The sequence below is a fragment of the Cricetulus griseus genome, assembly GCF_003668045.3.
Source record: "Cricetulus griseus strain 17A/GY chromosome 1 unlocalized genomic scaffold, alternate assembly CriGri-PICRH-1.0 chr1_0, whole genome shotgun sequence".
NCBI lineage: Eukaryota > Metazoa > Chordata > Mammalia > Rodentia > Cricetidae > Cricetulus > Cricetulus griseus.
Genome location: NW_023276806.1, coordinates 259,363,622 through 259,386,677, shown reverse-complemented (window position 1 = coordinate 259,386,677; position 23,056 = coordinate 259,363,622). Strand labels below are relative to the sequence as shown.

The 23,056-nt window shown below is 50.9% G+C and overlaps 1 protein-coding gene across 1 annotated transcript in view; it reads right to left on the bottom strand.

The window, feature by feature from the left end:
- The window catches only part of Umodl1 (uromodulin like 1), a 48,275-nt gene that overhangs the window by 1,225 nt on the left and 23,994 nt on the right, over positions 1-23,056 (bottom strand). Inside the window, exons 9-20 of the mRNA XM_027394183.2 lie at positions 21,369-21,588; positions 20,658-20,795; positions 19,024-19,590; positions 17,574-17,831; positions 16,420-16,532; positions 13,392-13,605; positions 11,269-11,403; positions 10,147-10,466; positions 8,712-8,857; positions 8,010-8,246; positions 7,629-7,788; positions 4,585-4,663 (exon numbers count right to left, since the gene is read on the bottom strand). Coding sequence (XP_027249984.1) covers positions 4,585-4,663; positions 7,629-7,788; positions 8,010-8,246; positions 8,712-8,857; positions 10,147-10,466; positions 11,269-11,403; positions 13,392-13,605; positions 16,420-16,532; positions 17,574-17,831; positions 19,024-19,590; positions 20,658-20,795; positions 21,369-21,588 — 2,587 coding nt within the window. The remainder of the gene's footprint in view (positions 1-4,584; positions 4,664-7,628; positions 7,789-8,009; positions 8,247-8,711; positions 8,858-10,146; positions 10,467-11,268; positions 11,404-13,391; positions 13,606-16,419; positions 16,533-17,573; positions 17,832-19,023; positions 19,591-20,657; positions 20,796-21,368; positions 21,589-23,056) is intronic.

The following is a 23,056-nucleotide window of genomic DNA, read 5'->3' as shown; positions in this document are numbered from 1 at the left end:
TGTGCCACATACCACCCAATTACCTTTCATCGGGGCTGCCTGATGCTGGATGAACTTGGTCTCCATGTTTAAATGTCCATACTGTGCAAGCATAAGGACCTGGCTTCAAATTCCCAGAACCCACAGACAGGCTACAGACCTGAAATCCTAGAGCTGTGGGTGTGGAGTCAGGAGGATGGCTGGGGTGACTGCCCTCATAGCTCTAGGATAAGTGAGCCACCTTGCTTCAAGAGACTAAGGTGGAGAGTGAAGGAGCAGGACACTAATGTCCTTCTCTGGGGTCACACACACACACATCTCACATTGTAGGATAAAGATCCCAGTCACCAACCAGCCCCTGGCCTGTGCCCTTCAGTGGCCTGGGCCAATAAGTGTTTTGTGTAGAAGTGTGACACACGATGTCAAGGGCATCTCTAGCAGAGAGCATGGGTGTACCACAACCATGCTCATCCCCCATCCCCTCCACCTCCAGTATTCCTTAAAGGTCTGGCTAGGAAATGCCTGGGTAGTCTGCATGATTCAAATCCCATTTCTCTTCCTCATGTGACTTCTAGGCCCCACAGTGAACACCCTGCTGTCTGCTAGGATGTAGCCCATGGGGTGTTGATCTCAGCCCAGTGGCCTCACAGTGGTTCTGGGTTTCCTTCTTGGCCATCCAGACAAAAAGCCTCAACCAGACAACCTTGTTAGGGTGTGCTGGCGTGGGGCACCATCCCCTAACTACAAATGTGAAACTTCTCCTGGAGTGTGGGTCCCCATGCCTGGCCAGGCATCTTTTCAGGAACACAGAAGAGCTGGCACCATAATCCAGCCTCCAGGGTCCTTCAAGAAGAGCTCTTCCCAGCATAGTTGGGAAACCTGCATTGAGGATGCTGAGGCAGAGGCAGGAGACTGGCACTGTTGGTACCACGGAATAGACTGTGACAGTACAGATTGTCAGCCCTTAAGAGCAAAGACTGCCTGTGTGCTGATGCTGCCTATCCAGTCTGGTCTTTATTACCACTGGCCTTGTCACTAATTCAGCATGGCTCAGAGTGGGGCCTGCAAGCCAGGCTCTTCCCTGAATGGATCCACAGTAGGTATGCCTGAAATGGAGAGCAAGCTCTCAGAAATGCTTGCACAATTGGACACACAATGGCTCCCGGCATGGGGCCTCCGTCTGGTCATGTGAGACTCCGAACATCACAGTCTGACCTGTGTGGGTCTTGCGGTCAGACCCTGGTTTGTCCATGAAACAGGGAGATATTTTCTAAGTGTGGAGACACTGAGCACATATACAAGACCAAACCACAGAATAGAAAGTGAAGACAATCAGCAAGCCCCTGGTACACACATGACCAACCCATACTGGCCTTCCCGCCTGGCACATGTACAGTTCTCCAACAATAGAAACAAACCCCTCCCAGCACACGCATGACCCACATAGAGTGGAAGCAAGCCCTTCTGATACTTGGAATCCAAGCTGTGGTGGTGTGAAAGAAAATGGCCCCCAAAGGGAGTGGCACTATTGGGAGGTGTGGCTTTGTTAGAAAAGTTGTGAGGAAGTGTGTGACTATGGGGGTGGGCTTTGAGGTCTCTTTTGCTCAAGCCTCATTCAGTGTGACAGATGGTCCTTCCTGTTGCCTGCACAATGTAGGACTCTCAGCAGCTTCTCCAGCACCATGTCTGCCTGCAGAGCACCACGCTCCCTGCCATGATAATAACGGACTGAACCTCTGAAGCTGTGAGCCACCCTAATTAAATATTTTCCTTATAAGAGTTGCCATGGTCATGGTGTCTCTTTGCAGCAATAGAAACCCCAACTAAGACACCAGCTCAGACACTCTAGAAGCACCCAGAGCTCGGCCTTGTTAGGTGACCTGGACATTCGCACATCCCCAGCCATCTCACAGTAACCATGTTTTTGCTCAGCAATGCAAAATAAGTGGGTGAAATAGTTAAATTAGTGAAGCAATAACCACAGGAGACTCCCAAACTGGGTTAAAAGCAGGCAGCACATATTAAAGATAAAGGCTGTGTTCCTCTATGTAATGTAATATAATCTAAAGTAAAAGATACACTAAAGCCCAAATTCAGGAGCTGCAGGGCTCGTCTGGAAACAGGGTCACTGTAGGGGCACTAGTGATGAGGCCACAGTGGAGGGGCTGGGCCCTCACACAGTAGGACTAGTAATCTTAGAAAATGGCTGCAGTGAGAGTTATCTGGGCTACATGTAGTGGGCAGGGGAACCCCAAAATGGACCACCACACGTGGGACCTGAAGAGGCTGGAAGGATGCTTGGCTGCAAGTCTCAGAGGAGCAGGGCCTGCCCACACCCCCATCTCAGGCTTCTGGTTCTCAGAGCTGGGAGAGAATACCACTCTGTGGTCCTAAGTCACCCAGACCGTGGTTTTTTTGGCACCACAGCTCAAGCTACTTATATGCACATGTGGGCTGGAGTGGTGATGGCGGTGGAGGAGCCCTTTCCACAAAGTTGGTCCCGGCCCTTTGACAAAGACAAACAGAGAATTATGAGCAGTCTGGCTCTGCCTCTGAGGCCCAGTCCACCACAGTTCAGCTCCAGCCATGTGAACACACACATTCTCCCAGATCTCAAGGGGAAGGGGAAGAGATGGTGATGGTGGGGATAGAGGCCAGAGCCTGAAGGAGTGTTTGCTGACCTCTCCTTGTCCCCGCAGGCTCCCACAGGGCTTCTGCTAACACCACTCCCGCAACAGAGCAGCCCTTACAGGTTCAGGTGCTATGTTCCAAGAGCGGCCTTTAAGCCCATTTGTCTGAGAATGTCGTGGAAATAAAAGGTACAAGACAACGAGAAAGTGTGGTGAGCAGGAGGACAATAGAGCTTTGGTGATAGATCAGTCATACCCTCGGTGCAATGCTCTGGCCTAGTGCAGACCTCTGCTGGTTACAAATGGCAACAACCAACTCCTACCCAGAAGCCTCCGTGAGCCACCATCTGTCTGAAGCAGGAAATGACATCTCCATTTCACAACGAAAAAATGAGGGATGAGAGGTAGTGTGCCCAACATCCAGAAAGCAGTATCATCAGCCGGATTTTAAATCTAGGGAGCCTCACAAATTAGGGTCTCTCAAAGGACCTGTATTTCACACGAGATACAACCCTGGGAGGTAGCCAGGGAAATCCACTGAAACTACAATCTTACCAAGGAAAACCAGAGTCCCTGACACATAGTGGATGGAGGAAGAGAGGGCTATCTGCCCGTCTGTTTACATGTATGGTGACAGACGGTAGATAAATGACTAGATAATTAATGGGTAGATAGATATATGAATGAATGTGTGGATGGACATACTGGTGAAGATTAAATGAATGTATGAGTGGCATATAGAAGGACGCATTGGTGAATGATAAATGGATGATGGCTGGATGAATCAATGGAAGATAGATGATGAACAGAGTGCATGGATGGACAGAAGGTCATAGACAGAGTCAATAACATAACAAAGACCACACAGCGAACGCATCAGCCTATGATCACACTCAGGTCTGCTAACTCCAAGTCCAGCGCTTCTCACACTCTATTGACATCTCCCCTGACATCTATGAATGAATGGAGAGGCTCCATTTCTATTCGTGAGAGCATGTGATACACACACACTCTTTCTTCTTGGGGCCCCAGGTTGACCAGTTATCTACAGCAATTTAAGGGGATAACGAGTGGAGAAAAGGCTTACAGTTCTAGAACCTGAAGACCCCACGCACACACCTAGGTCTCAGAACACAGGTCATCAATCATTTGCAAACACCGGCCTGGGTCTAGAACTATCTGAGTTAGTGGGCTGGGGTGTGCCCTGGCAACTGTGCCTGAGGCTTTATTTTCCCAATGCTTGGATGAAAAGTGACGGTTGATGCACAGCAGCCAGGACCTGCCTGCTGATTCCCTAGCTTTCTGACCTGAAACCCAGCTTCCACTCCAGGCAGCCATGTGTCGGCTAAAGCCTGAAAGTTCTCAGAGAAGTACTAGAGAGGAGACAGAATTGGAGGCATCTACAAACTTCGGTCTTAGTTCTCACGCCATGAAAATTCCCTAATTTTTTTCCATGTTTGGAAAATTGATCCTGAACATACATGAATATAATCATCTGGTAGGTGTTTATACTCAAGGGGTTCTGAAGTGTTTTTCTTGTTCATCTTTTGAATTAAACAGCTTTTTCATGTGGTTGTGCATACATGAATACACACACACACACACAAAGACAGAGTGGCTGTCTATCCACAGCTTGGTCCTTTGTCTTTGTATCCACTTGACATTTACTCAGGGTCAAAGACTTTTTCAGCTTCCTAGGACTCACGTCACAGCATCCCACAAATTCAATGCTCTGGGACTCTCCCCACAGTACAGCTGCAGAAGTAGATCCCACCACTCAGGGTGGCCAAGAGGAACAAATCCTGTCCAATGTGTGAAGATCTTAACCCCATGAAATCACACGAGTCTTGAGGAATATTTTAGCCACTGTTATGAGTCCTTTAGAAAAATCTTTAAAGCCCCGTATTTCAAACAGGAACTTTGCACACTGGGCAGATGGGATCGTTTCTTTGCCTTTGAAACCCAGAGGACTCACCTTCAGACCGCTGGAGGGGCCCCCAAGACATCTGGTGCTCGGCTTCACTGCTTCTCAGCAACCGAAAGTCGTTGCAGCTCTGTTTTTGATAAGAGAAACTTCACAGTTGTCCCATGGTGCTTACAGGGCATGAACTCACTGTCTAGAGCATTCCTCATCTGACCCTGACAACTTGGTCCTCTAGAACAGGGTGTTGTGCCATTGGATGGTTAAGTCTAGATGGGAGTGTGGGAGCAGGGTAGCCTTAGCTGGGCTCTGGTGGGACGCCACCTGTCTTCGCTAGGGTTTCTATTGCTGTGATGAAACGCCACAGGCAGTTTGTGGAGGATTTTTTTGCTTTAGCTATTCTGGGTCACAGTCTAGTGAGGGAAGCCAAGAATGGAGGCAGATGGTCTTTGTTAGCATCCAGGCATACCTGGCTGGCCCTTGGAGGCCTAGCAGATTGCATCACCTCCACGTGTATGCCTTGCCAGTACTCAGGCAGTACTCTGAACTGCTGGGGGGGGGGGAGAGGGGGTCCTGATAATGTCTTCAGCTACATCGCTACAGCTACGCCTCTTCAAAGGCGGAACCCCGCCTGCTCTTCCTCCTCCTCCCCCAATCGGTGTCTTTCTCTCTTCCTACACGAGGCTGCTCTGCGATCAGTCTCCCCCACCCCCACCCAATAAACTCTTTACATGAGCTGTGTCTGCATGGCTGTCTGTCTCTCATCCGCCGTGGTTTGGACCCAACCCACCAATGTCCCTCATACGCTGAATCCTAACAGTCTATTGGTAAGGGTTTCTATTGCTGTGATGAAATGCCATGACCAAAAGCAACTTGGGCAGGAGAGGGTTTGTTTGGCTCACATGTCCAGAGCCACAGTCCACTGAGGGAGGCCAAAGCAGGAACTTAAGCAGAATAGGACCTGGAGGTGGGGGGGGGGGCAGGAGCTTGATGCAGAGGCCATGGAGGGTGCTGCTTACTGGCTTGCTCTGCCTGCTTTCTTATAGAACTCAGGACCACAGCCCAGGGATGGCACCACCCACAATGGTCTGGGTCCTCCTCCATTAATCACTAATTAAGAAAATGCCCTACAGGCTTTCCTATAGCCCGATCCCTCAGAGGCATTTTCTCAATTGAGTTTCCCTCCTCTCAGATGACTCTATTTGGTGTCAAGTTTACACAAAACTAACCAGTTGACCTTGTTTGGAGAGATGATCAAGTGGAGATGAAAATGAAGAGGGATGTGGACGCATGGACAGACTTGAGGGAAAGAACTTCTGTCAGTCAGGTCCACAAGGCCACAAGAAGCTGGGAAAGGCCATGGCAGAGTCCCCTGCACAGCTCAGGACCCAGTCTGCCAACACTGTGGGTTCCCGACACACTCAGCAGTGTTTCTAACATACCTTGTCTGGCAGCCCCGGGAACTAATGGAAAGCCCATTATAAAGGCACTCAATGTGGGGGTGGGGTCAGCTTGCAAAGACCTGAGAAGCAGCAGCAGCGCCTGCAGAGGGGGCATTGCTCTAACTGCGAGCCTTATCCTTATGTTTCTGAAGACTCTATGGCTCCAGGCATTCACTAGGGCATGCCCCTCAGTGAGTGTTATGGGGAGTCAACTGTAGTGCCAGCGGAAGACCTACTATGTGAGAAAGTGGAAAGTGGGTCTCTTACCCACACTCTGCTAATGGCCAAAGGCTTGTCACTTGGAAAATTCCAGAGTCTGTGTCCCCCTCAGAGATGGGTACATAGCAAGCATTGTCTCCCAAGGGAGGAACACACTTAGTCTCAGTGAAGGAGAATGCAAATTACCCATAAGCTCCATGTAAATGCTAAGCACAAGGAAAGAGACTCTGATAGCTGATGATGTTCTATTTATATCACTAATATGATATTAAATTAGGGTAATGTTTTACACCTAGCTTCAAAGTCATCTGAGGGGAATACTGCCACGGCTGATTGGGGTGGGGTGGGATAACAGGACTGCTTGGTTTTATTGTCAACTTGGCACACCTGGGAAGAGAGAGCCTCAACTGAAGACTTGCCTTGATTGGACTGGCCTGTGGGCACATCTGTGAGACAGGCCTACTGTGGGCGGTGCCATTCCTAGGTCTGAGCAGGCCAGGGGGAGCATCCTCCATCATTGTTTCAAGCTCGTGAGCTGGCTTCTCTTGACGATGATCTATATAACCTACAAGCTAAAATAAATCTTTTCCTCTCCAAGTTGCTGTTGGTTATAGATTTCATCACAGCAATAGAAAGCAAACTAGAACAGAAAACTCAGGTGTAGCTGCAAGAGGTCTGAAGAGAAGGCTACAAGAGAGGGTAATGGTGTGTGTGGTGTGTGCATGTGTGTGTGTGTGCATATGTGTTGTGTGCACATATGTATGTGTATGGTGTGTATATGTATAAATGTGTGTATATGTGATGTATGTATGTAGGTGTATCTCTGTAAGTATATATGTAAGTGTATGTGTGTGTTATGTCTGAGTGTGTGTGTGTGGTATATGTATGTATGCATTTTGTATATATATGTATATGTATATGTATATATGTGTGTGGCGTATACATGTGGTATGTGTGTATATGTATATGTATATGTATGCATGTATGTGTATTATATGTGTATGTGGTATGTATATATGGGTGTGTGTGTGTGTGTGTGTGTGTGTGTGTGTGTGTGTGTGTGTGTTGCAAGCAGAAAATTGGGCCATGGGAGGAAGGAGGGATGGGGTAAGAACAAAGTATAACCAAGAATACATATGAAAATGTCACAAGGAAACTCATTTCTAACCAAAACATTACCAACAAAAACCCCAGAAGAACATGTTTGTTCAGCATAAGTCAACACTCTCCAGATGTCAGATGTGCCACTCCTGTCCTGTGTGCTCTCTCTCTCTCTCTCTCTCTCTCTCTCTCTCTCTCTCTCTCTCTCTCTCTGCATGCTTCGGAGCATTGTCCCCATGTTCTCCTACAAAGAGCAGCCCCTCTACCAAGCAGGAAAGTACAGCCCCCACCCCACCCGGGTCCCAGCCCCAGAAGCAGAGGGGAAACAGGGCTTACTATTCTGCACGTGTTCCTGGGGTTCTCCATGCACACTCGCAGCTTGCAGTGCAGGTAGACGATGGAATTGTTAACGAAGGAGAAGATTCTCAGCTTGAACTGGGCCTTGCTGGAGTTGCCATTCTGGATCACACTGGTGTAGGTGTTGGGAACTGGGCAGCTGAGGGAGGGAACACGGCGCCTTAGGTCGGCTGCTGCTCCCCTGGCTGCTACTCAGGCATGATTCTTGTGAACATCTGCCCCTCACAGGTCCCCTACAGTCCCCAAGGAAGTCTCAGTAGCCTCATCTAGGCCCAAACCCAGGCCTCAGCAGCATTTGCCTGGAAACTCCAAAGGGTTCAAAGTAGGCGACGGGGCTGGACAAGGTGATGTGGCCTCTACCTGTTGTTGATGAAGCCAAAGGTGATGGGGTCCCTGGCGTTGCTGGAGGGCGTGGCCCAGCACTCAGTGAGCACCACCTTAAGGCTGCTCTTTTGCCTGTGGAGCCCCACTTCAATTTTGATCTCATCACTGGCGGACACGCTGTAATTCTGAGGTATGGGAGAGTCGCCGATGAACAACTGCATTTCGGTGACAAAGTTTCCAGTGCCATGGAGGTCCTCGATGATGGTGTAGACCCTGTGGGGGAGGGGGCTATCTGAAGCTTGCTTTATGGAGTCCTTTCTTCCAGTTCCTCCCCACACAAAGTGATTCTGGGGAGGCACAGAAGCCAAGGAAGAGCCCGGGTAGGAGAGGTGACATGCACAGCTGGCTGCAAGCAAGAAGCCAGACGCCTCTCTGCTTGGGCAGTTGCCCTGGAAAGAGGATAGCCATGGCAGAGGCTGTGGTCTGAGAGCTGGAGGCTGCTCTCTAGAAGCTGTCCCACCTATCTGATGGGCCACTGGGAAGGTATTTGGTCCTTTCTAGTTAATCCTACCAAGGACTGGGGCAGGAATGGGGGAAGCTGGCAGTTAGCCCAAGTCCAGTCTACTTGTGTAGGCAGACTCAAGAAAGCCCTGGAAGGACTGACACCCTGGAGAGCCTTCAAGTGAAGGTGCTAGAGGGAGCCCAGGCTGTGTGGAGACAAAGCAGCCTCCCACTCACCCCCACTGCGGGGTGTAGCCTGAGGAGGTCAGAAGGTCATTTCGGAAGGCACAGTGGATGGGACTGAGGATCTGCAGGTGGTGGATGACGCCCTCTGGGGACAAGTCGTTCTTCAGTGTGGTTGTCACCACCGTGCTGGTCATGTTCTGAGCATAAACAGATGGAATGTAAGTGATCTCCAGGGCCTCAGTGTGCCCCAGCCCCAACTGCAACTATATGCCAGGTACTGGAGGGTTATCTGCAGAAGTGTCCCCTGGTGTCACCTGCCAGAGACTTTCATGCCAGGCATTGGTTCCTACCATTCATATATACGCCATCATATGTGTGCAGCTGTGTCCCTGAGTCAACCTGCATCTTACCATGTCATACTCTATCTAATTGATGGCATTCCCTTTTCTCTCAGCAGTCCCCCAAACCCAGCTGGACTGAACTGTTAGATTAGATATTTGACTCAGAAAACAGAGGTGACCCTAGCCCTCTATCTGTTGGCCCCTGCATAGAGGAGCTGACACATTGGGAACAGCCTGGCATGCAGGGGACACTTGAGCAGGTGGTACAGCTGCCGGCTTTACTGTTGGTGTCCTAGCGGATGCTCTTCTCACACAGCAGCTCATGAGGGGCTGGGGGTGTGCTGGGCCCCTCACAGTGGCTGCTAATCTGTGGGTAACTGGGAGGCTTTAGAAAGTGGAACCTAGATGGAGTAAGTTAGGACATGGCTGGTGGGAGTGGGGGGGGGCCTTTGAAGGAGCACCTGGATCTTAGCACATGTTGGTGCAAACACTCTCTCTCCCTCTTTTCCTCTTTCTCTCTCTTCTCCCATCCCTTCTTCCCCTTTCTCTTCCCCTATCTTTCTCTCTTCTCCCTCTCTCTCCCCATTTTCTTCCCCTGCTTTATGCCTCTCCATGCGGTGTGCAGCTTTGCTCCATCATGCTCTCCAGCCCAGAGCAGAGGAACAAACCAACCATGGGCTGAAACCTGTGAGTGTGAGCCAAAGTACACCTTTCCCTCCCCCTTCAGGTGACATTTTGTCACAGTGACAAAAATCTACCTAACACACATGAATACTCATATACACACATACGTGTGTATAACACCCACATTCCTGCAAACACACATCCCCACATGACTCCGTGGCTTTCCCATCTTTCCTACCTTCCCTTCTCATCTTGCTTGGGCAGAGAGCACGCTTTAAACCCTGACTCCAGCCAACCCCAGGCCCTTTGCACCAGAAGAATTCGGCAACGTGGGCTTGCAGCTACTTCATGATTCCAGTCTACCAACTGTGACAACGTGGGCCTGTCTGACTTCCTCTTCCGGGTCCCCTCATTTAGAAGTCAGAGGACCAGGAGTGAAGACCCTGGCTGGTTGTCTTACCAGGTGCAAACCCTCCCCACACTGAGCTACCTCCAGGCAGCTCACAGCCACGTGCACTCACGCTCTGCACGAGGGTCCCGCACTGGGCCCAGCCAGCCACCAGGAACACGTGTGTGCTGTTGCTCTTGCTCACGTTGCAGGAGGGCTCCCCCAGGTACAGGGAGGCCTCGGGTATGGCCTCCTGCTGCAGAAACTTCTTTTGGATGGTAATGACCACCGTCTCAATCTCACAGGACACCCCAACCGCGTCTGTCAGGTTCAGCCGCAGGGGCAGGTCCTGGGGCGCGGAGCTGGCATCTGGCACAGGGGCACCTCTAGTTCCTAGTGGGGTAGGAAGCCATCCTGGGCCTGGCGTCTGCACTATGTTGCTGGAAGAGCCACCTGCAGGTCCCAAGGAGACAAAGGCTCAGGGTGAGTTTGTGGCTGGGAGGCACAGGGTAGACCTCGGAGGCCCCACACTGTACTCTAAAGCAGCCACACACAGAAGCTGCCTGCTCCAGCCACAGTGTCCCCACTCTTTGTACAAACCAGGCTACTGGGCTTCCACTGGCCCTCAAGTACCATGGATGTGCTCAGCATGAATGGGCAAGTAACCTGTCCCCAAGGCTGTGAGGTATATCTCCAAGTAGAGTCCTAAGTTGTCCTCTCAGGATCCTGTACCCCTTGCTCCTGCCTTGGTTTCCTTCCTGCCCCAAAGCTCACAGTTTTGCAATGCCCAGTGATCTCTAGGAAGATCTCCCATGTAAATGTCACCCATATTCCTGAGCAGCATGCTCCCCTCTGCCACCCACTTCTGTAGGCTCCCCAGTTTCAACCAGTCTGTATTGCATGGTTGGGCCTACACTGCCGGGTGCTGACTTAGTTGGCCCCAATGGCCAACTCTGACATAACTTGACCTCCTCTGACCACAGGCAGAGTAGGTCCTTTGCTCCAGACACTGTTCACCCACATAGGTGGCTGTCTCTCTACACTGGACACATATGAAAGAAGAGGGAGAACCAGGCTTACACACATACCCTACATGTCCACATGCGCGTGCACACACACAGAAACATATAGAAGATTTGCCCTTGTCATAAACAATGTGCTGACTTCATTTGGACAAAGACCCCTTCCTTAGGAATGAGTGTCCTTAAGAGAGATGATGATGAGTCAGCATTCCAGAAAAGGCTATATGACTTACCATCACAGGATCTTCCAGAATATTCCACATGTGAGCCAGGTCCTCCCCCATCACAGCTACATGTGAAAGACCCGAAGGTGTTTCTGCACATCCCAGGTTCACAGTCATCTTCCCGCATCTCACACTCGTTGTAATCTGAAAAGCATGGAGACAAGGATAGAAAGAGAGACAGGGCCTGCAAGTGGCTCTGGGGTGGGCAGCGCCGCCAGCTGCATGCACACACAGTCCTTCTGGGACAGCGCTTCTCAGGAGACAGGGTGGAAACGCATCCAGAGAACAGGCCACACACATGTGGCAAGCTCAGGACAGTCCAGGAGGCCCTCAGTGTGGGTGGGAGCGGCTGTGGGAGTGGAGAGCCAGGGCCAATCTGGAAGAATACAGCTCTGAGACAGGAAAGGGGTTCCGGCAGAGCTGCGCCCCTCCAGCCAACCACTGCAGTCGGGAGATGCACAGAACAGGAGACCTGAGCAGCACGGCCCTGAGCCTGGTGGGCCCTGCCACACCCCCTCCTCTGCACCTTCCTTCTTTCTGCCCATTTGGTCTGTCAGCCCTGCAGAACAGGGATAGGAACCAAAACGCAGAGCAAGGAGCACAGACCATGGGGCTGCGGGGCCGTAGGTTTCCTTCCAGTCTTTTCAAAGCAAACTCCAGGGCCAATGCTATGGCTCAGTGGTAGCACACCTACCTAGCATGCACACACGTGCCCCCCCCCCACATGCCTGCTCAGCACACGCACAAGCATGTATACACACTCACACATGACTCCCCGTTGCAACTCAGCGTAAGACTTTCCAGCATCTTCTGTCTCATCAAGCCCCATTCATGGATGATAATAGGCCACGGTGTGGACAGAACTTGGCAAACTTTTTACCCCAGCCTATTGGTTATTTTCAATTACTTTGCTTTTGAAGGTGCTCTGATGACGGCTATCTTTGCATTAACTATTGTCCCTTCTCCTAGGACAAAGTCCCAGAATCAACTGCCAAGCCAAAGAGGAAGACATGCTTTGGACTACTGGCATCTCATCATTGCCTTGGTTCCCAAAAAGGGTGAGAAAATTCTACCCTGTAGCCCACTCCGTGGACTCCGAAGTACCTGCCCACCATGTCTGGGAGCTTCTTTTTTTTTTTTACTCCATTTTTATTTATAGTATTTTTCCCTTTTGCAAGGACAAAGGGAGCCATGTCCTTGGTGCTCATGTGTCAGTGACTTATACGTCTTTTGGGTTTTGTCTGCTATCACCCTTTGCACACTGACCTATCTGGCTTGGTATTTATCAGCTCTGTATGGACTTGATCTGTATGCAGACTGTTAATTCTTCACTAATTTATTAGAAGTTTTCTTTTATCATTTCTATAAGAATGACTTTATTCTACTTGACAGGAGGGTTAATCTTTTTAGGTAACTCATGTCTTGCAGTCTTTTCCTCTGAAACCCTATCTTTTGCTTAAGGAATTCTTCTTACTCTTCAAATTAAAAAAAGACATTCAACTTTAAAGTCTGCATTAAAAAAAAAAAAAGCAAAGCATAAAACCATCTAGGGCCGGGCATTGTGGCTCACATTTTTAATCCCAGCACTTTGGAGCAGAGGCAGAGGCAGAGGCAGAGGCAGAGGCAGAGGCAGAGGCAGAGGCAGGTAGATCTCTATGAATATGAGGCCAGCCTGGTCTACACAGTGAGTTCCAGGACACAGTGAGACCCCTACTAAATAAAATTAAATAAAAGATCTATCCACAAGCCATGTGTCATTATCTTTAACTCTGGGGAGGGAAGAGTCCAAATTGCCACCTTCTCCCTGCTTTCTTCACTGGTACTTTTGCTAGGGTCTCCATGGAAACTTTCCGGACAGTCTGGCTGCCCAGAAGGACCCATTGGTTCTCAGCCCATCAAAGTACAGGTGACAGGGGAGGGACATCCCTGAGTCTTTTGAAGGTTCAGCCCTTCAATTTTTAACAATAATCGTGGTAGCAATAAGGAGACAAGGAAGCCCCCATTCACTTCATGCTTCAGACAGCTCCTGGGAAACCCCACGAGGAGGCCCAGAGCACATCCTCCTAATCACAGCTGACTTCACGCCGCCTCTGCCTCCAGAGCTGGGGCAGATCAGCCCAGCCCCTGCATACCGTGTATAAAGGTTTTGCCTTTGACCACCTCCAGCACCGATGTGTTCTGTAGGGCCGTGAGGAAGGCGGCAGACACCTCCCTGACATCCAGGTCTGCCATTATTAGCAAATTAAATTCCACCACGACGCTGCCATTTGTGATGCTGATGATGTCCACCCGGATCCTGCCCGCGTCCATATGCTGGCGCATCGTGGCTGGTATGGAGTCCCGCACCTTCAAGAAACGGGCTGTGTGAGGAGAGCTGCCTGCTGAGGTCACAGGCCATTTGTCCTGGTACTCTGCCTGGCAGCAGGAGTGGCTTGTGGCAAGAAAGTCCAAGCCCCAGGTCAGTTCTTGACCCTTTAAGCCCAGGACAAATGCCTGCAGGCATTGACGGTGCTCAAAAGAGTGCCACCCCCATTCCCCCCCATGCAGCAGACAGCTGCAGAGAGCTGGCTTTTGATAGAACAGGGGCAGGGCTAGCAGAACCCCACCCTCACAGGTCTGTAACACAAAAGCCCCCAATGGCAGTTCACAGTCGGGTAGGGGCAGCAGGGGCTGAGTGAGTGATCACCTACTAGTGTTTGTTTTTCTGGAATGTCCCTTTGCCTCTAATGCTTCAGAACATTCCCTCCCCCCTCTCTCCATCCTCTCCACCTATTCACAGGCCACTTCTGAGTGAGCTTCTCCAGGAGCCCTAACAGGACACAGTTCCTGCCTCTGAAGGGCTTGCTCTTGTCCTCTGTCCTTGGGAGCAGAGTCACATGTCACAGACTACATCATTCTGAGCCAGCCCAACATAGTTAAAACACAGGTTCATAGAATGAGCATCACTGGTCCATGTGTTTCATATTACCCCTGGAAAGAGCATCTCCAGGGTCTGTCAGAGAAACCCATGAGGGGTGGGCGGTACCCAAAGGCTCCTGGCCCCACGTTCCCTCCTCTAGGCCACCCAAGGCAGAGAGCTCCATCAACCCCCATCACAGGCTGAGCACCACCAACCCCACCCCAGCTGCCATTTGGGGGGCTCAGTCAGACAGCTGCTGAGCTTGTCTTACAGACTCCAGCTTCTCACCCCACCCCGTCCCAATTTCCTTAGGCAGATCTGCGGCAGCATTGGGCTAATGTCACCATTTCAAAGTGGTCTCCAGGCAAAGCTAGGAGACCCTGCTAGGAAACAATGAGCCATTAGCCCACCACCTCCTAAGCTGGTCTTGCTATCCCACCTGTGAATCTGGCTACACAATTAATTTTCTATCCGAGACACTGGACAAATAAAGCACCTATGTCCAAAAACGGGCCAAGGAGGAAATGGTTTTAAAAAGGATAGATTGATCTAGAAACTTGGGGGTGGAGTTTCTGTAATTGGCCACCAGAGTGGGGAAGGGGCTCAACATCTGTTGCTTGATGTTACATAAAACCATCATTTGCTGAAGAGGGGAGGTGTACCATATAAGTCAGACCACTAAGGACTCTGGTCCAGACAATGGGAGAGTTGGGAATTCCAGAATATGGAAGGCAGGACTTCAGATCCACTCTAATGGAGAGTCCATGGACTGGTCCATGGTCCTGAGGCTGCATGGTTTACTCTAATGGTGAGTAGCATCCATTGGCTTCAGAACATGCCAGCCTGTTATCACAACTACCACTAGGTGACACTGTCCAACCCTTAACTCCCTGACTTCGGAAAAGCTAAAAGGTTGAAATTTCCACTAGGTGAATAAAATGAGTAGGATTATGGTAAGAACATTCTCTGTCGTTAAAAAAATGATGTAACCTAGGGCTGGGGCTTTAGCTCAGCAGGTAGAGTGTTGCCTAGCATATGTGAAGCCCTAGGTTCCATCCCCAATACCACATAAACCAGGCCTCGAGGTGCACACCCGGATCCCAGCACTTAGGAGGCAGAATCAGGAGGACCATTGTCCTCAGCTACATAGAGGGTTTGAAGCCAACCTGGGACACGTGAGAGCCTGTCTGAGTAATAATAATTAATATCACAGCACCAAAACATGCTGAGATTGCTACCCGTACTACACGGTTACGATATACATTTTCAAAGACAGCAGGAGGGACGGCAGGGAAGACACACACAGGATTGGAGCAGCTTTGTTCTGGACAAAGAGCAGAAGGACCATGACTATCCAACAAGGAGTGAATGGATAAACGGTCCAATGGAGCAGAGTCTGCCCATCAAAGAAATGGGGCGCAGAGGCAACGTGGATGGACCTGGGACACATTAACTAAGGGACAAAAACAACTTGTCACTTGATCTTGTCCATGTTCACAAACATCCAGCTGGCAGGTCCGAAGAAGTAACGTAGTGGCCTGGGGACTAGGGGAGGGCCAGAGGGAGAATAACTTGGAACCGGTACTGAGTTTCCATATGGAGGGTAATTTAAACATTCTAGAATTAAATGGTGGTGGTAGTTGCAGACTTTTTAGCAAGCAGTATAAATCAATGTGTTTTACACTAAATTTTTCATGGCATTTGAAATGGAGCTCATTTTTTTTTAAAATAGTCGCACAGCGTGTGTGTGTGTGTGTGTGTGTGTGTGTGTGTGTGTGTGTGTGTGTGTGTGTGTGTTCGGTGCACACATATTTACAGGGGACTGAACCTAGGGCCTGGTGCATTCTAGGTAAACATTAAAACACACCTAGCTTTCTACTTTTTAAATTTTGAAGCAAGTTGTCCAGGTTGGCCTTGAGCTCACCCTCTATCACCTATACAAGCTTTGTACTTGCAATCCCCCTGCCTCAGCTTCCTGAGTTGCCTGGATTATAAACCTGCACCACCAAAGTCCTGCTTAAGCACTTTGATAAATATAGATAGAGCTTTCTGCTCCACAGGGGGTGTGAAACAAGATGAAGCAAGGTGCATAACGGGAGGTTTGGCTTCTGCCTCCAGGCAGGCCTCTGTCACACAGCTCAGGGCGCTCAGACCTTCTGGAGTCTGGCTCAGCTTCCTTTGGAAACAGGTCCACAAGCATCCCCCTCCCCGCATCCTCCCCCCAACACTGCTGGGAATTAGGACTGACTGTCCCAACTCACCGTCCTGAAGAATAACTGTACAAAGTTTCGGTGCTCGCTGCTGCTGGCATTTTGGAAGGATTCTGAATACCGGATATTTGCTATCCGGACTTCACCAGCAAGTTTCCGGGCCACTGCAGGATATAGCATGCATTAGGCCACAGACTGTCACTTCAGTGTCCCTGTTGACCGCTTGGGTAGCAAGGCTGACCTGGCTCCAAAGAAGGAATAGTGACCGCTGCCCGCGGACATGAACCACTAGGCTCCAAAGGATGTGAGACAGCAAACAGCAGGCCTCCCTTGAGGCTCTCATGCAGCTGGCTAGCAAGCCAGGACAGTTTGAGAGGGATCAGGCACCAAGAGACCATCAGGGCAACAACGTAAACCAGCTGTACCTGGACATCACAGCCTCTGCTTAGAGCCCATGCCTCATCAGGGAGCTTGTTCAGGAAGCTCCTTCCCCACCTCACAGAATTCTCTAAAGGTGGTCTAAAGGTGGAATGCCATCCACTCTACATTCCTGATGAGCCTCAAACTTAATGTCCTTGGGGGACATTGTATCCAAAGGCTAGAACCATGGCCAGTGGCACACGCAACCTGATGTAAGGGGCATAGAGGTAGGACGGGAACACAGGCATGAGCAAACATAGGACTCGCCTTTAAGGTGCAGGGCCACACCTTTCAGAGTGGGGGAGACCTTCAGGGGTCTCCTGACTTGACTCAGACTCAGGGATTTCCATGCTGGACCATCCAAACTCTTTCTCCATCTGGCCATGAGATGTTCTTACTGTACCCCAATAGGTTTTCCTAGGCATCACCCAAGGAATGAACCCCCAACCTGGGAGACACCGCCCCCAGTGTAGGGGAAGCTCCCTGCGATGTGAAGGCATCCTAGAGTATCACACACATAGGAAGTCATGTGCTGGGAAAACAGACGTCAGAAGTATTGAGGAGAAAGGGGGGATTTTATCTGATGATGTAGCTGGGGGGGGGTGACTGTCTCCCATGTAGTGGGGTCCCTGTGTCATTATTCAATTCTGCCACCATTCCCTCACAAGGTGAGCCAGGTGGACACCCAGCAGCCCCCAGGCAGGCCTTCCTCTGCTCAACCTTTCATGCTTGGCTGTTTGTCCCCTTGTGTGTAATTAGTGACACATGTCCCCAGAGATCCTTACCTGTCCGCACTCTCAGCTGTGTTCTGGCACCTTCTTTCCCACACACCTTAGTCACAATCTCTACCAGGTGCAAGGCTCCAGGCTCCAGGCCTGACAATGTCACATTATTGTACTGGGTCTCCATAGTTACAGCGGGTCCCCGAGGAGGGACCAAAGTGAGGTAGAAGGTGGGGAAGAAGCTGACGTCTGCTGACCACTCCAGGGAGAAGCTGGTACTGGTCACGTTGGAGACAGTGACCTTCCCAATGGGTCCAGGAACTGGCAAGTGGGACATAAATGCCAACATGAAAATCAATCCTAATACCCTGAGGGACAGGAAAAGAGCTTCCCAAAGTCCAATACTTAACAACGGAGGGGAGGTGATGCCAGCCAATGATGCAGATTATCATGACCCCGCACAGAGACAGTGTCCCTGTGTGCAGGACCTTGTAGGGCCCTTAGCTTGGCTTCTTAGCAGAAGCCATGTACCATAGACAAGAGAAATCAGTTCCTGGGACGTTGTCTTCCAGAGGGTGGTTCAGACTCAACCCTGGGGGCCTACAAACCACGCCTCCTCTTCTGGTTCTGGGTGGTTCCTCCACAAGGTGCCCCACCCTAACCCTATGCTGGTGTCCCAGGGGCAGTCACTGGCATTGCTGGCTAGAGTCCCTCTGATAGAGAAGTCCCTGGCTCCTGTGGGACAATCCTGGCACATTCGGGTTGGCCAAGAGGAAACAGTGGAGGAATCCGCCCTTGACAGTGGCTCAGTCTGGGAAAAATCCACAGTGGAACCAGATCTACAAGCTGGTTAAACAGGGCTGTCAGCTAGGCCTCTTTGAACCCCAGCCCACTTGCTGGTTGGAAGGGTCACTCATTCCTGTGTGTCCCCAAGACTTGGTGAGGAGCTAAACCCTTTGTGTATGGCGTGGACCAGCTGGGGGTGGCAGTACAGCTTGAGGTGTAGGCAGCTGAAGGGCACACAAGTGGGGGTATAGAAGGGGAGAAGGACAGACTTCCAGAGTGCGTGACCACTGGAGGACCAGTGTGGCTGGGGTGAGGAAGAACTGAGGGTCAGCAGGAAAGTTGGGGTTCAGGAAGCTGAGATGGTGTAACACCACTGAGGGCTGAGGATGCAGTGCTGCTGGGGATTGTAGGACTGTTGGGGTATCCAATCTACAAGGGATTGCTCCAGTGCTAGGTGGGACACATACCCCCCCAAAGCCTTCTCCCTCCCATGACCATGTTCTTCCCCAGCTGCTGGAAGCCAAGGGTCCTTAGAAAGTAAGGGGGAGGAGAGGGAGCTTTTCTCTCTCTAACTAGACCAGATGCCTGCTGTAGAGGACCACACTGTTCTGTCTGGGACCACATATGTCCGAGATGAGAAAGGATACTCTACATTTCTGGCAAGCCTGACATTAGCGCTCACACAGGCTGAGGTTTCCACTGGGGTCCCAGTCCCCTGATGACTCACCACAGGCAGGGGGCTCTGGAGCCACAGGGGTTGGGGCTTCTGGCAGGCCTGGGAAGGAGGAAGGCCGAGGGTCTTCATTCTGCCGTCTTGTGGAGTTCGAAGGAGGTGTCTCCCAAATGGGACTGGGGTGCCACACAACATAGCCCGTGGGTGAAGCAGCCACAAAGGGTGGGTCTGTGGTAAAGTTTTCTCGTGGCTCTCCAGTGGAGTGCAGTGGGACATCTGTGGTCTTCTGAGGAAAACCATGGGTTGGCTCTGGAGCCCTGGGAAAGGAGCTTGTCACGCTGCTGGAACTCCCATGGTTCATCCCCAGGCTCGGGGCCATGGTGGACACCTCCGCACCTTGCCCTGTGCCATTCCTATCCTGCCTGGCTGTGCTGATACTGCTTCTCTTAGATGGAGGCCCTGGGGTCCAGGCTTGGCTTGTTGTTGGGGTGCTCCTCGGGAGTCTGGGACTTGGTGATAAGGTGAGGGTCTCTGTGCCAAAGGCTGTTATTCCCAGGCTGACCGCTGGGGCTGTGACCTTTGTTGTTACAGACAGTCCATCTGTGGGGGTCACCATGTCACCTGCAGAATACACCCAAGGTCAGATGCCAGAAACAGCTAGCAAGGCCATCAGAGTCTACCCACAGCAAGAGCTTTCTCTAGAGAAAGACAATGCATTGTAAAAGATGCCCCCTTGGTAAACCTGAAGAGATGACTTAGTAGTGAAGAACACTTGCTCCTCTTCCAGGTAACACAAGTTCAGTTCCCAGATCCAACAGTCACCTCACATAGCCCTATAACTCCACCTCTAGGGAATCTGACTCCCTCTTTTGGCCTATGCAGGTAACTGCACTAGTGCGCACGCACCCACATAGACAAGCATGCAGACTTCCATAGAAACTTAAAAAAAAAAAAATGCTGGTCATAGTGTGCACTTGTAATCCCAGCCCTGGGGAAGCAGAGGCAGGAGGATACCTGGCACTCAGTATAACCCTATCTGGGTGTTTCAGATTCCAGCGAGAGACCCTGTAGTGGTGCACACACCTTTAATCCTAGCACAGGGTGTATGGTTCCTGAGGAAAGGCATTCAAGATCAACATTCGGCCTCCACAAGCACATGCACTTACATGTGTAAATACAACCCCCCCAACATGCACACATCACAACACACACATCACACACACACACACATACACACACACACACACACACAGAGAGAGAGAGAGAGAGAGAGAGAGAGAGAGAGAGAGAGAGAGAGAAGAGGAAAAGGAGGAGAACATTTCCTCTGCCCTAGCATGCTCCAATGCAGACATGACTAATCCAACACAGCATCAGAGATCTGCAAGTAGCTCCTTCCTGATTCTTAGCTCAACCCCCACCCCTGAGAACATTTCAAGACTTCCTTGGGTCTGGGGTATTCTGCTTACATGGACTCTTTCACTCCTTCATAAAAATTCTACTCCAGTTACACTTTACAGCTACTGTGGGATAAAGGGTCACAGAACCCACAGAGCATTTGCTCTTAGGGTACATTCGCCATCACATTAGTTTCTTCGGAAAAGAAAACAAAAACAAGACAGAAACACTACTGTAGCCCTTAGTGCTATGCCTGGCAAAGCAGCCCTCAGAGCACTGCCGGGGACACGCACCCTCGCAGACCCGGCCAGCCCGGGAAGGGTTGGTATCTCTGGTTGTGAGGCACTGGCATGCGTAGGAGCCCTCCAGATTGATGCAGCGGGCGGTTGGGTGGCAGTCATGCTCTGAGCTGTGTGCACACTCATTCCAATCTGTGGGGAGAGGAGGCAGAGCCAGTGAGAAAAAGGACAGACTGGTCAGGAAACAAAAAGACGGCTGACGGCTGACGGCTGACGGAAGGCCTCCAGCTCTTCTTTTAGAGAACTGTTGGGTACTGACGGGCCTCCCGAGGCCCAAATCTGTTAAACACTGTGAAAATTTGCTCTTTGGCTTGCCCTGCATCAAGGCAGGATGAATTAACACCAGGGCTGATGAAGCAGATCCACAGATGAGCTGTTGACTGACGGACACTGTAATACTGGGTCTGAACCGCCAGACATAGGGATTCCCATTCTCCCACCCTCTGCACACCCCCATGGACCCCTAATCCCCTTTTGCTCTGTGTGCTGGACCAGCGACTGCAAAAGGCCTCATCCAGAGGGAATGAGCCCACTCCAGAGGGAGACTCTGGCCCCGGCCCTCGGTTCTCATAGAGGAGCCTGGGATACAGTTTACACTTTCATTTTATTAGCCATTCAGGTAAAGGGAAGATTGGCTCAAACTGTGACTTCAGGGGTATTTGTGAGCCGGAAATATGTCCTGCTGCCCACTGGGAAGAGTCATACCTTGCACTAGCGTCCCCTGCTGGTCAACCTGGAACACAGAACTTGCAGACAGCTGCTGGAGCATGGGCCTTAGTGTGGAGATACCCACTGGAAACTCAGGATCTTGTAGAGTGAGTCTAAGAGTCACCACCAGGCTCCCCGCCTGCAGGGACACGATCTGCAGCCTCAGCTTCCCTCGTTTGTACATGTCAAAAATGGCTTTGGGGAAGGAGTTTTCCACCTAACCGGGAGACACACAAGCAGCTCAGATGGTTAGCAGTCGGACTCTCCCAGCCATGGGGCCCACCAGCTCTCCCTGGAACAGCTAAGGGAAACCTGCAGCACTTGGGTACATGTGGACAGTCCATCCAACTGCCCTGGAAGTAAGTGTGCAGGGAATGAATGTGGGCAAAATACAGACTGTCATCTTGACTGATGGATGGACTGACTGACAAGGGAGGGACTACCTATAAACAGTACCCATGATTACTCCAGGCTGTGCCCTCTTTCCTGGGGAGACACCAGCTTCTCCCTCACCTTTCTGATAATCGTTCCATGAGCACCGGGATTAGCTTTTGTGGGGGGGGCAGGCAGGGAACAAAAACAAAAAATCCTAGTTCTCTAAGAACCTTCAAGAGCTGCTCCTGGGGACTAGACAGGAGGGTTACCTCAAATTCAAGGTCAGCCTGAGATATATAGTGAGTTCTCAGCCAGCTTAGGATACAGGGTGAGACCCCCATCTTCCAAAAATAAAAGTAAAAAGAGCTGGCATCCCTAGAGGCAGGTATCAAAAGCACACCTCCCCCCAGCAGTCTGGCCGCCCTGCAAATAGAAGACCCAAGGTCCTTTTGTTCTAGACTCTTTCCAGGGAGGTTGGTATGCAGAATAGCCTGGGGACCTACGGAGGATGGCTCTCTCCAGAACAAAAGATAGCCCCTTCTGCCATCCCACGTAACCTCCCCTCTGGAACACAATTTAGGGTCTAAAAGATCTGGGCTCCCTAAGACAGGGCTTGCTCAGCTCAGGTGTGTCCCCTTCGTGAACACAGGTCTTTCATGGGCATCCTGCTGTGTACTTGGGGGGAAGGGGCAAGATAGGAAACCAGCCTTATATGATTTTCGGGCCACCTGCTGTGTGTGTGTGTGACAGGCACCCTACTGCTGACCTCATGTCTTCTGCCAGCACTCTATCTATGGTTTTCCAGAGGGGTAAAACCCCAGAGCCTGGGCAGCTGGAGAAACTGGCTCTCTCCCCATTCCAGAACCTATGTTAGATGGCAAACACTGGCTTCAGGTTCCGTCAGTGCCTCCCACAGGGGGTGACAGATGCTAAGATTGGTGGCAAAGCCTACACTCAGAAAGCTTCTATGAAGCCACACAGGGTAACAGCAATCCCAAGGCAAAGTCTTACACAGCAAGTCCAGCCATATAGTCCAGGCACCTACTTGACGAAGGATTGCTATCCCATGAGGGTCTGTGGTTGGAGGGTGTGACCCTCCTCGGGCTATTACAAGACTATGACTTTGCTCAACCACAGGGGGAACCGGGTTGTTGATGTGTATGAGCACACGTGTACATGCATATACATGGCGCAATGCATGTGTCTACGTGTGTGTGTGTGTGTGTGTGTGTGTGTGTGTGTGTGTGTGTGTGCAGTGCCTGTGTACATATTTGTGTACCCTAGTTTCAAGAACTTGAGGGCAGGCCAAT